At 40.2% G+C, this 15,752-nt stretch overlaps 1 protein-coding gene across 1 annotated transcript in view; it reads left to right on the plus strand.

The window, feature by feature from the left end:
• Positions 1 to 15,752, plus strand: part of CWF19L2 (CWF19 like cell cycle control factor 2) — a 109,265-nt gene that overhangs the window by 39,787 nt on the left and 53,726 nt on the right. The window contains exons 10-11 of the mRNA XM_060234864.1: positions 6,427 to 6,523; positions 6,928 to 7,023. Of these exons, the coding sequence (XP_060090847.1) occupies positions 6,427 to 6,523; positions 6,928 to 7,023 (193 nt within the window). The remainder of the gene's footprint in view (positions 1 to 6,426; positions 6,524 to 6,927; positions 7,024 to 15,752) is intronic.

Consider the following 15,752-nt stretch of genomic DNA (forward strand, 5'->3'; position numbering starts at 1 on the left):
TATAGGGAGCCCTCAGATGCATAATTTGTTCTTGATGGAACTGTGCGGTCATCTACAGGGCTTTTTTTTTTGAGCAGGAGCGTGCAGGAACAGGAGCATACAGGAACACAGTTCTGGCTGGCTTGGTGTCAGGGAGTGTGGCTTAATATGCAAATGAGTTCCTGCTGGGTTTTTTTCTACAAAAAAGCCCTGTGTCGAACAATTGTAGCATCAGAGCATGTGGCCTAATATGCAAATGAATTCCTTCTGGGCTCTTTCAGCAAAAAAGCCCTATATGTCAACATCTAGGATGGGGTGGCCAAACTTGCTTAAAGTAAGAGCCACGTGGAATAAATGTCAGATGTTTGAGAGCCGCAAGACATGAACATAAGGTTTTGAGAGCCACAAGACATGAACGTCAGATGTTTGAGAAGCGCAAAATGGGAAGGAAGGAAAGGTGGAAAGAAAGCAACTTTAAATGCATTCTCTAAGCTACCAGCTGGCTTGGCTTGGAGAAGTGATTTAAAGAGAGAAATGCCTTCTCCAAGCCAACCGATGGGGTGGTGGGGGCTTCAAGAGCTACACAATGTGTGTGAAAAAGCCACAGTTTGGCCACCCCTGATCTAGGACTTAATATTTGCCTTATTGTCTACAGATAATAAAATTTAAAGCCTCTAAATTCAAAGCGAAGAATCTTTTAGGATTGGCTTTTCTTTATTGCTAGAGGTTGTGTGGACAAAAAGTCAGGCAGCATGGGCAACTGTAGTGAGAGAAGGGAGGGAAATTGCTCATCTGTTTCTTTTGAGCCCCAGCATATGGATGACGTTGCCCTTACCTTTCCCCCTTCCTCACGGCAGCCTCAGCTGCCTGTGCTCCATGACATCTTGTTCATGCAGGTCCCTGGCATTGCCTTTCTTCTGTTCTGCTTCTGCCAGGACTTGGTGGTGCATAGGATCCAACTGCTTCTTGGTTACTTCTTGGATATGGTAGTAATTGGTAGCAGAGTTTTTAGTAAGCTTATACTGTTTCCCTATGAAATGGATGTGTGCCGTGTAACATCAGTGTATCATTTTCAGTTTCCCGTTTTTCTTACTTGAAAAAGGCACAAAACTTGAGTTGTAGATTTGAAAGTTATTTGCTTGCGTACAATTTTGCAGCATGGTTACTTACCCCCTTTCATTTCCCATGTTGAGTTAATTTGGATGCAGACAACATGCTGTAGTTTTCAACCTGAATGACAATAGAGTATTGCTGTAGGCTGCTAAAGACATTTTCTTTGCCTTATCTTCATTCTGCCTGTACTTTTATTGTGGAAGTAATGTGTTTCTGATTCTTCAGGGTGAATGGCATTGTATACATGTGGCGTTGATAACACCAGAGCTACTTGGAAGGCTGGAAACACTTCTGCACCGCACTTACGATGCACATTTACCCAAAGTGGAATTGAATGATGGTTTCACTCAACCGCTTCCTACTCACCACAGTGCAGCATTTGTAATCTCCTTGTGCTTTTAGATCAGAAGGCTAAGTCTTGAGAACAGGACTAATGTTCATTAGGTATCCCCATTATCATATGCTTGAGAAGCTTGGATTTATCTTTGGAGTGACTGCAAAGCACTGACCCTGAATGCCATTTTTAGTTCACAGATTTTATTTTGCATTACTGTTCTGCAGGATTCTTGAAGAGATGCCATTTTGAAGCTTCATAGGGCTATCTAGTGTGTTCTTTAAGTACTATGGAAGATTTCTGATCTGAATTATGGTTGTGGGTAGATCAACAGATGTGATCTGGATATTTCTTAACAGATAAAGTTTGGATGGTTTAATTGTGATAACTCCCTTTGATTTTCTCTTTGCTTCTCCCCACCCCCTCCCGAGCATGTGCTTTGCAATATGGAAAGAATTTGGCTGCACATCAATCAGTCCTTGAGGATGATAGCTCTGTTTGTACCCAACTGATTGGAATAAGTAGACAAGTGATAGAGTGCCTTACGCTGCTCTGATGCTATGATATTCTTAAGTGTGGGTCTTCTGGTTCTTCAGGCGAGGAGTTATAATAATAATAATAATAATAATAAGTTTTTATTTATACCCTGCCCTCCCCGCCGAGGCAGGCTCAGGGCAGCTTACAGAGCATGATACAATATCATGGTACAACAATAACAATAAAATCAGTCAACAATATAAATACAAATATAAATTAATTTTGAGAATAAGTTAAAACAGTACAGTGGTGCTACAATCTCCATTCTATGGGGAAGTGCAGAGTCCTTTGTACTTGTTATTTGGATTTTTATGAGGACCCGAGCAGCTCATTCAGTTGTCTGCATTCCTCAGTTAAGGATCTGGCTTGGATAATGGATTGGCTTTCACCTGGGAGTTCATGACCTGCTGTATGTGAATGGAGTTATTCTGTCTCTGAGAATGTGTATGATTTTTGATGCTATTTCCCTGGAGTCTGACTTGCTTCTGCCCTTGATCAAGACTGTGATATAAAGGGCATTTGTAATGTGCAAGGGCAAGCAGTTAGTGCCCCATGAGCTAAGTTCGGAGCCTGAGAGCCTCATGTCTTTCCCAGAAGGTTAAACCAAGTGATGACAGAGGGCTGTAGGGGAAGCTACAATGGTGGGAACTGGATTGGTCAACAGGTTATGAGAACAGTGCATGTAGAAAAATTAGGACACTGCTCTTCCACTGCCTTCTTCAGGTGGTAGGCTGGCAGAAATGGATGATAACTAGGATTATGCTGCGAGGTTATTCTGTGGCTACAGAAGAAGGAACTCTGCTTAAAATTATGTGTATGGCTGGATCTAACCTGCCTATCTGCATCCCTCAACCATTGTTCATTGAAGACCATATTTATTTAAGATTATTTAACAAAGTTTGACTCCAGTGGCACCTTTAAGACCAACAAAGTTTAATTCTGAGTATAAGCTTCTGTGTGCATGCACATTTCATCAGATGAAGTATGCAGTGCACACAAAAGCTTCTACCCTGAATTAAACTTTGTTGGTCTTAAAGGTGCCACTAAACTGAAGCTTTGTTCTATTGCTTCAGACCAACACAGCTGCCCACCTGAATCTTAGATTATTTAGGTTATTTCAGCAGCCAAAATGATGCCAGTGACATGTCATAGGAACGTGGTAGTTGTATGTGGGCATGGCATAGGGCTTGGATTTGCCCAAAAGTAAAGCAGCAGTCAAACCAGATTCATTGTAGAGCGTGAATTTAATGAAATAATCAGGAAGATGTTTTCTTATTGTATTCTTATTGTGCATGTCTGTGCCATCAGTGCAGTGCCTGGCATTAGCAAAAGAGTCATACAACTGGGACTTGAGAGAAAAACCAGATTATTTAGAAAGACATAAAATGTCTGATTAAAGATGCAGGGCACTAAGATGAGTTTTGATTTGTTTCATGCTGTTGGTAAGTTCCATTGTTTCCACTTCATCCTGTGCTCTATTAGCTATTGAACTGAAATTGAAGAGGGTGGAGTTCAGAAGAATGCCCCTAAACAAATTATTAAAATATCTTGGGCTTGATAAAACTGTGTTTTTCGTATTCAACGCTATTTAATCTTGGTGCCTGGATTAATCATATTGAAAGAGTACCAATGGTTTATGAAGGGCAACAGAAAGGAGGACAAATATTGATATGACACAAATTCCAGAGTTCTTTTCTCTTTTAATGTTTAATGAAATGTTTGGAAGCTCTCATTAACTACTCTTTTATTTATTTTCAAAATGTTTATGTTGTCTCTCCAGGGAATTTGCTCAAGGTGGCATAAAAATTAAATACAGTTTGTTAAAAAAATCAATATGTATTGATTAAAACTCAGCAGCAGCATAAAACCACAAACCTAAAAACAAGAACCACTGAGCAGCTTAAAATAAGTCTACAGATGAAAACACTAAAAGTTTATTTTTAAGCCTCCTTTCTTTATATTATATATAAAGATTTACAGCAAATTGGCATGAGTGGGTTGGGTTCCCTTGTACATGTACAGATGTCAATTTCTAAGAGAAATCTCAAGCAGTAAAGAGCTATCTGTAAACATAAGGGTAAATGATCACCCTCCAGATATGGGAGTACGTGGAGGTTTTTAGTCAAAGGTAGTAGAGAATTGCATACCAGCATATAATCAATAGTGTTCATTCTCCTTCCTAACATAAAGGTTTATTCGCCTGGGTGGTCACCATAGAATGCCCCATTTAAAATATGGAGCTCTCTTCTATGTGCTAATTTGGCCAAACATAGGCCCGCCAAGTTTGCACCACGATCTTTAAAATATCGTATGAAGGGAAGTCTAATCAGTCCCTGTTCCTTATCTCATGCAGTAATAAATTCCACACATGAATTACTGCACAGGAATTACTTATGTTCCAGAGCTTTAATTTTTAGTTTATTTCTTGAAAAATCACCTTCTTTCATGAGCTAGATTTGAGTCCATGAGCACCTTAGAGACCAACAATATTTTCAGGTAGATTGGAGTCCAGAAACTCTCAAGAGACCAACAAGAGTTTTGAGAGTCAAGGCATCTGTTTGCTATTATACCTCCAAAATATTGTTGGTTCTAAGGTGCTACTGGACTTGAGTCTAGCTGTTTTACTGATTTATTTCAGAGAGGTCTATCAGTGACTACTAACCATGGTGACTGAGGGGAACCTCCACATTCAGAGGCACTAAACCTCTGAATCCTAGAACCAGGAGGCAACATCAGGAGAGGTCTCAGCTTCTATGTCCTGCTGTTGAAACTCTTTGGCCACTGTGTGAGACAGAGTGCTGGACTAGATGGACAACTGGTCTGACTCAGCAGGGCTCTTCTTATGTTCTTATATGACCAACATGGCTACCCTCTGAAACTCTCGTTGGTCCCTAAGGTGCTACTGGACTGACTGGATCAGTCACAATTCTTTCAGAGCTGTTCTCTCAAGAGCTCTCGTTACCAACTGTCTGCACTCTATGCATAACCTCATAAACCCCTTTTCCCTAGTAATTCTTGTCTCAAAGCTGCAAAGTCTCAGCCTCTTCAGTAAGGAAGGAAAATCAGCCCATTGAGCTCTTGGGTTGCCATTTTGTCACTTTCCCCTGCTCTATACTCTCTCTTTTTACAGTTTAAAATAATAGCTCAGAGTATGAGAGGCATGATAAAAAGAAAGAGGGGATAGAGAGGGAAGAAGACAATAACTAAATGAGTTCTTATTCCATTAATTTGCATAGGACTTTACAGAGAAAAATAAGCAGAAGGAGCTCTTGCCTTGAGGAGTTTGCAGTCTGAATTTTGACTGGACAGCATAGGGATGGGTATTTGGAGCTGGCTTTATGATGACAACAGGTGTAGTGGTTAGAGTGTTGGACTAGGGCTTGCAAAACCAAGTTTGTATCCCCATTCCGCTGTGGAAACTCACCAGGTGACCTTGGACCTGTTTTGCTTTTTCAACCTAATGTCCGTCACAGGTGGGTTGTTGTGAGGATATGGTGAAGGAGGACAGAACGATGTGATAAGCCACTTCAGGTCTCCATTGGGGTCAAAAGCATTATATAAACAAAGCATAAAAATAATTAAGATAGATTCAGGTGGGTAGCCATGTTGGTCTGAACCAATAAAACAAACTTTGAATCCAGTGGCACCTATAAAACCAACAAAGTTTAATTCTGGGTATAAGCTTTCATGTGCATGCATGCTTCTTCATTATACAGTAATAAAAACAGGGAGGGATGTGTTGATTTTTCTTTTGTGTGGAAGTGGTTTTGAACTCCTTGGGGGAGTTAAAGATTAGGCACTAGGCAGAAAATAAAGATGGAAGGTACTAGTGTTGCTACTAATAATAATAGCATATGACAATTCCAAAAATATCTTGAGAAATAGTTCTTCCTAGCCTTGCTGCGAATCTGAGTAGCAGTTTGGTTAGAAAGCTGCTCATTTAGTTCTACATTGCCCTCATGGCAATCAAGTAGGTTTTTAGAACACATTTTCTTTCAGTATAAAGGACCTCCAAACAAACCATAGGGGGTTCACACGTGTACTAGGCTTATTTTCTGTAGGTACACTGATGTGCTTGAACAGTGGACTCTGGTTAAGAGGAAGCTCTGTTTTCTACTTATGATTCAGTTCCTATCTACATTCTGGAAATTGTTGCTATTTGTTTTAGCAACTTGGACAGGGTTGCAGACGCAATAGGGGGAAATCAGTAAGACTCTATGGTTTTTGCCAGATTGCTTAACATTTATAAACCAAATACAACCGTTATATGACTTTTAAAGTATTGTTTGAGAACAATGTAAGAACATAAACTGGGGGAGGGAGAGAAAAAATGACTTCAGAATTTAATTTATTTTTTGGAAAACTTGTGTTCCAGGCTAGTACATTAGGAGACTTACTGTAATTAAATGTTTTTCCTTTCCTCTTGTCTGGATGTTGAATGCTTTGTGTGTGTGTTCCACCAGTTCTGCTGCAGAGGATGAAAGTTCCCATATTCTAAGTGAAGAGGAAATGAATAAACTGGGAGCCAAGATTGTGAAAGCAGAATTGATGGGAAATATGGTATGTAAAGCAAGAGGACTGAATATCTTTAAGTCTAAGGTTCCATGCCCCCCCTTTTTGCTCACATTGTTGTAGTCTCAAGGGACATGGTTGTTTGGGAGCCCTGTGACCATTTGCTGATTAAACCCATTTAGCAAAATGTGCCTTTAATCTCTTTGGAAGCCACTTCAGAATTGGTTCTGTTATTTTAAACTGATTTGTCTTTTGTACATATTGCAGCTGGAAGCAGGAATTTTGGCTGCTTGCAATAATGGTTTGTTTACAGGGTATTGACATCATAGGTTTGTAAGGTGATATTTAAAATGCGGATTGTGGAGAGAATGTATTTTAACATAAGATTCATTTGTTGTGCTTGTTAGAAGAAGCTAGCATGGCTAACTTCAGTGTTTTTCTTCTGTCCAAAGGATTTAGCTGCAAAGCTTCAGACCCAGCTTGACAAGGCACGCAAGCTAAAAGAAAGCAGAGCACAGATTCCAGCTAGAAAGTCTGAGGAGGAGGAGGTAAGGAAACAATAATTGTCTTGAGTATTAAAACAAAAGCAACAGTGAGCAATGCACAGTACCAAGAACAGTGACACTTCCAAATGGACTTGTTAAACATTGGCAGAGAAAACTTCCAAACAGTTAGGATATGTGTTATGTAAACAACTTTGGAAGTTTTTAAATAGAAGTGAGGTAGCCATCTGACAGCAGTGCTGCTATATCAGTAATGCTGGTTCTTAAAACTTAGGCAGATCATGAGAGGGAGGGCAGGAAGGGTTGATGCCCTGAGCCTGCTTTGGTGGGGAGGGCGGGATATAAATTGAATAAAATCAAATTGGTGCTTAGTTCTTGTGGCCCTTTTTTACATGCCCAGAGAATGCTTTCTACAACTTTGGAGTCAGCCAGCAATTTTTCTCCAGGCCAGTTTAGCCAGGGATTCTGGAGGGCTTTTTGCCATCTTCTGGGCACGGAGCAGATGTTATTAGGGCTGTATGTGAGTTGTTTGTGAGTTTCCTGTATTCATGGGGTTGGACTGGATGACCCTGGAGGTCCCTTCCAACTCTATGATTCTATGGTTCTATGATTCTACTGTAAAATAGGCCTTTTGAGGATTTGAATCTATTCTGTTATAGTAATTTTTGTTTCTTTGATATGTTTAGAAGCACACACTGTTGAGCTGTCTCAGCATTGCGTAATAATTTTGCATAATAACTTAGACAAGATTTCTGGTAGTTTTGGAATAGACTGTACCTTAAACACCTCACTTGGTTGACAAGGCATGTAAGAATTTGTCAGTGCTCTGGTGTGTTCTATACTGTTAAATCTTCTGATAAGCATAAAGAGTGTGAACCAAGTCTTCTGAGGATGTGGCCAAAGGTAATCAAGAAGTCAGTAACAAGATGCTCTCGAAAAAAAAAATAATACTGAACTAGAGGAAAAATAATTGGCAATCCAGGGAATTTTTATTGGCTTCCTTGTAGTGTCTCTAATTATGCCAATATCTGCTTTCTGCATCACACCTTAACTTTGTGGAGACTAGCATCTATAAATCATCATCTTAATTGCAATAGAGTTAGCTCTGAGACATCAAATTAGGGGACAGAAATCAATTTTTGCTTTCAGGGACTGTGCTGGACTAGTTGTGCCTGAATTCAGGGGGGCGGACAGTAAAATGAAGAAGTATCCTGCCCTAGTTTATGTCAGTGAAGGTCTCTGTGATTAGATGGTTTTATATTAACTTGTCTTAAGTGTACAAAATTGTCACAATTCATTTTGATTAGTACTCCCATTCACCCGCAGGTTTATTTTGCACTGTAGAAGGCCAAAAAATTGGGTTTCATAGAACGTTGGTGTGTGTCCATCCATTAATGATGATGTAGATAATGCCAGATGAACTACATTTGGATGGACTAATAAGAAAACCATATATTGTGCCAGTTGAAGTAATTCCTCGCATAGAGATAGTAGAAACAACTTTGATATTCGTTTTCTGTAGGTGTTGTAAGACATGCCTCATTGAGCAGCTTTTCACTCTGTGAATGGAGTGGAGGGACAGGTGTTTCTGAGGGTTGGTTGTTATTTCAGTGATTTTTGCTGGAGAAGACCAGTGGTCCATCAATTCAAGCATCCTGTTTCACACAGTACCTTGGAGAACCAGTAGCAGAACACAGAGGCTGAGGCCTTCCTCTTACGTTACCTTCTAGCACTAGTATTCAGATGTTTGCTGCCTCTAAATATAGAAATTCTCTTTGATCCCCATGGCTAATAGCCACTGATGAATCTATCCTTGATAATTCTATCTAGTCCTCTGTTAAAGCCATTTGTGCTTGCAGCCACTACTACATTCTGTGGCAGTTAATGCCACCGTTTAATCACTTTAGTAAAGAAGTATGTATGGTTTTTTTTGCTGGTTGGTTTTAACTGTAGATTTGTATTGCTTTGTATCATTGTATTCTGTTGTGAGCAGCTGTGAATGCAAGGAAACGTTGATATACAAATCTCTTAAATACGACTCCCTACTCTAGGGTCTAGGATATGGATTTGGAGAGGGGCCATGGTTCAATGATAGACAGTTTGGTGAAGTGGTTAAGTGTGTGAACTCTCACCTGGGATAACCGGGTTTGATTCCCCACTCCTCCATATGCACATGCTGATGTGACCTTGAGTTAGTCACAAGTTCTCACAGAGCTGTTCCTCAAGAGCAGTTTCTGTTAGAGCTATCTCGGCTCCACCTACCTCACAGGGTGTCTGTTGTGGGGAGGGGAAGAGAAAGGACAGGCGCTCTGAGACTCCTTCGGGTAGTGAAGGGCGGAATATAAATCCAATCTCCTCCTCTTCTTCTCCTTCTTCTTTTCCTTCTCCTCCATCTACTTGGAATGTAAAATATGAAGAATTGGTCCATGAATGAAGAGGATGGGGAATCTGAAGTTAAATAGCACTAGACTGGTGTTAAACTCTGCTTGTGCTTCAGTGGGCAGAGCTGATTCTCTTGTAGTCCTCTTTCTGTTGATTTCTTTTCTGAGAAACTGTTACTTTAGACTGCCTTAAAGTTTTTATAGTGCTTATATTTGGGGATAGTTGTTGTATTGGGACATCTGTTGTCATTTCTGTCTGATTTTTAAACTGCAACCAACTTCCTTATCACATGTACAGAGCATGTGTGATGGAATGCATTGAAAATCCAATTTATTGTGCAGTTGGGCATTCTGCATCTTCTCACAAATTGCTTTTTGCTCTAACATCCATCTTCTTTCCAATTCAGCTTGCCGTTCTGTTTTGGTGCTGTGTTGTTTTTGGAGTATGCCAGCATTAATTAAAGAGGAACTAAAGTGATAATAATGATACTGTATTTGTGAATCCAGATTGGAGGATTGCTAGCATGCTTCATTTTTATTTTGCTGTTTTCAATAGCCAACTGCAGTTTTGATCTATTTTTTTAAAAAATAAGGTGTTAATGCAAGTTGTCATGGAACTCGAGTCAGTTTCTGATGTCTAAATAGTTTGTGAAGTCACAGACTATCTGCCAGAAATGCTATTTCTAGCAGAACTGGTATGGCTTTCAGCAAACAAATATTTCAATTTAAAAAGCTATTAGGGTTGCTAGCAAGCCAAATAGGTAGCATAATTGACTATGGATTGTAAATGTAGCTGAATGCCTAAGCGAAATGGCGGTCCCTGTAAGGACCAGGCTGAGACCGTGAATGACTATACAAAGTACTATACTAGGAGTTTGTGTTCCACAGCTCAAAGCCCCTGAGCTAGTAGAACAGGAGTTAGAAGAGACAGAAGCAGCAGGCTGGGTACAAGGGAAAATCTTTATTCCAGGCCTGGCCAAACTCAAAGCTTTCTAATGAACTGGCCGTAAAAGAGCAGATGTACACCCCACATACGTTCTTTTCCTAACAAGCTCTGAGCAAATACTGTCGCAGGTAGTTCACTCGGACAAAATCCCAGTGTCAGGCCGCGCAAGGTTTGTAGTTCAAAACCCAGAATCACATACCTAAAAAGTTATCAGAGTTAGTTACGATCTTCAGCAAGGCAGAAAAGGATGAAATTAGACAGGTTTATAAGAATGACTTCAATTAGTAGATTAAAAATGCCATCCTAACCAAATCTATTCAGAATCCCTCTGAGGTCTCTTAGGTGGGGCTTATTTCCACGAAAGTGTTCTTAGGATTGGACTCTTAATTAACAAAAGTTCCAGACAGGGTGAAATTAATAGGTGTGAAAAATTTGATACAGTGTTAAGAGACTGGGCTGGGAACTGAGAAGATCTACTTTTGGAAACTATTTTTGGGGAAATGTTTAGTTATTGCTATTGGCTTTTGTTTATTAAAAATGTACACTTATTTTCATTTCTTGAAAAAGTACCTATTCTGAAGTTTTATATAGGCACATTCGGGGCTTTGTTTGTAGAACAAGCCCAGCAGGAACTCATTTGCATATTAGGCCACACTCCCTGATATCACCATTGTTTTATATAGGGCTTTGTTGTAGAACAAGCCCAGCAGGGACTAATTTGCATTTTAGGTCACACCCCCTGACATCAAGCCAGCCGGAACTGCGTTCCTGCTTTTTTAAAAAAACCAAACCAAACCCTGGGCATATTAATTTATTGCAAGGCCAGTAGTCAATTAAAATTTGATTGCCAGTAAGCAATTAAAATTTGATTGCCAGTAGCCAAGGCTTTAGATATCACTGTTGGCGTATGATTGGCCTAGGCAGCAGTTTTGATTGCTTATTGCTTATGTAAACTGGGAAATAAAGCAATGTCAAAGAGGATTTTGTCCTTTTAATTCTTCTCTCAAAAACTCTCAATTCGTACTGTAGAAATTCATAAGACATTATTTTACTAAAAATTCTCCTGTAGCTTAGAGTTGGACAGTTTGGTTTCTTTTTTTAAATGGTTAACTTCAGTTTTAAGTAATCCAATAATTCATTTTTTTCAAATAGGTATGCAAGTAGTGAAAGCAAGTCTCTTGATTCCTGTGTGATCATTCTAGACAGTTCTTTAACAATGATGTATAAGTTCTATGAAGGAAATTAATTGAATGAAAGCATTTGAGGAAAAAAGTTAAATTGGAACCCCGAAGAGAATATTTTATATTGTTAACATTTTTGTACATTATGCGAGCTTATTCATTTAAAAATAATGAGGTGCATCTCTGAAAATAAGAAAGCTCAATACACTTAATAGCTGATTCAGAAAGTATTCACTCTGGGATCTTAAGAGGATTAGTGAATTTATTATGCTATTGACAGTGCTTCGGTAAAATTATGAGCGCGTATCAAAAGATTAGAGAAAAAGAATATCCTCCTCTTTCCTTTTTGCGTTCTTGTATATACAATGGCATCAGAAAATTACTTTCTGGTCTGCAAATAACTTAGGTGTAGGAAGTCATCTTCTGCTGGTACAGAATTTTGACAGGATTCATAAAATCAAATTAATTCAGGGAATGAGTACAAATGTATGTCACAAAGCTGAATGACAGTTTCAGAATAACCTCTAGCGCTTGTTTTCTTTCTGTCTCCAACTCCAAATGAAAGTGAAAGAATCTTTTAACAGTGGGGATTGCTCATTTCCTCCTTGAAATGGATTTCCCCTCTTCAGCAGTAGTCCAGCTCCAGTGTTCATGCTAGTTAAGGCTAGCTGGGATAGTTCAAGAAGTTTCCAACACTGACTAAGCAGGTCATCTGGTTAACCATATGATAGGCTTCCCAACCCTCCCACCCTGGTGGGGGACCCCCAAATTTTCAGCCTCCTGCCCCGCTCTTAAAAAATCTGGGGGCGGGGGGAGAGAGAACATACCTGTAGGCATCATGTTGTTTTACAGCTTGGGATGCGTTTTTAAAATCTGTCCCTTTAAGGCTGCACAGGAAACAGGAACGGCCCCTCCCTTTCTTTTCCTGTGCAGCCTTACTTTCGTTTTCACAGCGAGCAAATTCTGCTGGAAGAAGACCAAGTATGGTAAGTATTTGTGTGTGTGTGTGTATGAGAGAGGGAGGGGGCAGGGAGGGGGATTCCCTGGTATGGAGGCCCTCCCCCCCTTTAGAAAGCATGGAGGGGGGAGGGAAATGTCTACTAGGCACTCTATTATTCCCTATGGAGAACGATTCCCATAGAGAATAATAGGGAATTGATCCATGGGTATTGGGGGCTCTGGGGGGGGGGCTATTTTTTGAGGTAGAGGCACCAGATTTTTAGTAGAGCAGCTAGTGCCTTCCCCCAAATATCCCCCAAGTCAAAAAATATTGGACCAGAGGGTCCAATTCTATGAGCCCCAAAAGATGGTGCCCCTATCCTTAATTATTTCCTATGGAAGAAAGGCATTTAAAAAGGCGTGCTGTCCCTTTAAATGTGATGGCCAGAACTCCCTTGGAGTTCAATTATGCTTGTCACATCCTTGTTCCTGGCTCCACCCCCAATGTCTCCTGGCTCCACCCCCAAAGTCTCCTGGCTCCGCCCCCAAAGTCCCCAGATTTTTCTTTAATTGGAGTTGGCAACCCTACCATATGATGATTAATGACACCGTTGCTTGGTTAAAGTGAGAGGCAGAAAGTTGCTCTTGAACAGGGTGCTGACAGTCTGGGGGTGGGGAATCCCTTTAATAGAGGCTTAATGGGATATTACGTACCAGGTAATGTTTTTTACTTTTGTGCCTTAAAAAACTTCAGCAGCCTCTTTCCACACATCAAGCCTTTATTAAAGAGACAGGACATTTTCTGCAACCCTGCTCATAAGATAGAATATACAGTTCTTCAGCCCACTCCCATTCTCCTAAAAGAGCAATCTGGCTTTGCCTGTACCATATTTAGGGGTCTTCCAAGCCCATATTGAGCCATCAGACTTTTGGAAGCTCTAAATGCAACCACTCTAATAATGGGTGCATTTGTCATGTTCTCTTTGACTGGGAAGAGGTCACCATGGGACATTTATGCGGATGTTTAATTTCGAGGCAATAAATGACTTTCTCATTGCTACTTCAGGAGCCAACAGTAGAAGAGATAATTATTCCAGCACAAGTTCTGGTCCAAATAATGCGCTAATTACTGTGGTTTGTGTTTAAATACCCTTTGCTAGTTGGAAGGGAACGACAAGAGCCATTGCAAAAATTAAACATTTTATAACGTACACAAAGTTGACTTAAGCAACATGAGAGATACTCAGTTTAAATATTATATACCACAAATGGAAAAAGGTTATAGCATGGGCGAAGAAAGCTGATTGAAATGGAAGAAGCTGTGGCAAATAAGCTGCATCTGCAAGTTTAACAGAACGCATAATAAACCTGGAAAAATACAAAATTTGACAGGTTGACAATGGTGCATCAGGAAGAATGCAGATCATTTTATGAAGCTTGATGCCTGCCAGAGAGTTGCTGGAACTAAATCATCATAACAAAACCAAAAGGGATTCAGCAGGTACCCACTCAAATTCTAAAGAAGGTATTCGTGGCTCTTTAGAAAGTTCTGTTCGGGCTTTTATTAGGAAGTGAGAACTCTTAAAAAAAAATTCATGAGCTAAGTTGTTCACACAAAAATGATCAAGGAGGCGTTTGTATTTTAAATTTTTGTTTCGAATATCTATAGTTTGCCTTTTGATTGAATGACTCTCAAGGCAAGCTCTGTCTTTCATTGTGCTTTGAACTGGTCTGTTAGATTTTGAAGTGGCTAATAGTTTGAGGTATATTTATTGAGCTACACTGTCTGGAGTCTGCCTTTCTCAAGGTGGATGATGAAGTGTAGGTCAATGCAATCAGTAGGATGACACCTAAAAAGTAATGTAATAAGAATGGAATTGCAGAAATCTGAAACAAACCATAAGTATTAGGCATGTTAATGCCAAAAGTGGTATTAAGTAAGTAGAAGAAAATGCAGTGAGAGCGAGATAATACATACAGCAAACAGATAATACATACTATATGTAGTAGTATAGACGTGTTCTCTTTAAGTAAAGAGAACCATTCTGTTATAATTCAGATCTGTTACCTTTTAAAGAATGCCCTAACAACATAAGAAGAGCCCTTCTAGGTCAGACCAGTGGTCCATCTAGACCAGCATCCTGTCTCACACAGTGGCCAACCAATTCCTCTGGACGTCTAATGCCTTCTTGAACAATGCTGTTTTACACAGTTTGCAGAATGACAGAAGTATGGGAGCCTCCCTGAGTTCCTCAGGCAGGTCATTCCACAAGGCAGCAGCTACAGCTGAGGTGGCATGTGTATGAGCAGTTGTTGATGTTGCCCACTTGTACATTGGCATTTGCAAAAGACCCTGCCCCAATAATCAAGGCTGCTTTGGCAGAGCATAGGAGGAGAGGTGATCCTGCAGATATGGGGTCCAAGGCCATGAAGGGTTTATATGTGATAGCCAGTAATTGATGAGCATCCAAAGGAGTGACTGCAGAATGGGTGAAGCGTCACCCTGCAGCATTCCAACATGTTTCCCTAATCATTTTGTTAAATAATGTAGGTTTTATTGTTGACTTCCATAATTCAGGATAAATAAGAGGAACGCTTATACACATTATCTCCCCAAAAGCAACGGTAAGCATTTGTCAGAGCTGACAAGAGATTTGGTATCATGGGGGTTAGTGAACGGGTAAGTGCACATAAAATATGCAACCCAATACAGAATCTTGGATGATACCAGATGTCTAGTAGCAGATGGGTTGTGGCCTGTATACCCCCATTGCAAATGTTTTCTAGCTCATCATAATTTCTAATATTTGCCAGTTCCTGTGGTTGAATCTCAACTGACACACGCAGTTGGTACTACTGTCTCTTCAGTAAAATTGGGTTTATGTTTTTGCTGTTTGTCCAAATAAAATGGGTAATGCCTGTCAGAGAATCAGTTTTTACTGGAGCAGTGTTTTTACTGAGCTGTGGCCATGTTCCCCAAATTTCTGCTAAATGAGGGACTCTCCCCTCCCAACCTAAAAGTTCTAAGAAGAGGAAATTTTTTAGTTATGTGTTTCTTCAGGAGTCACTATATTTAGAGCCAGTTTGGTGTAGTGGTTAAGTGTGCGGACTCCTATCTGGGGAGAACCGGGTTTGATTCCCCACTCCTCCACTTGCACCTGCTGGAATGGCCTTGGGTCAGCCATAGCTCTGGCAGAGGTTGTCCTTGAAAGGGCAGCTGCTGTGAGAGTCTTCTCAGCCTCACCTACCTCACAGGGTGTCTGTTGTGAGGGAGAAAGATAAAGGAGATTGTGAGCCACTCTGAGATTCGGAGTGGAGGGTGGGATA

Source organism: Heteronotia binoei, chromosome 3 (genome assembly GCF_032191835.1).
Source record: "Heteronotia binoei isolate CCM8104 ecotype False Entrance Well chromosome 3, APGP_CSIRO_Hbin_v1, whole genome shotgun sequence".
NCBI lineage: Eukaryota > Metazoa > Chordata > Lepidosauria > Squamata > Gekkonidae > Heteronotia > Heteronotia binoei.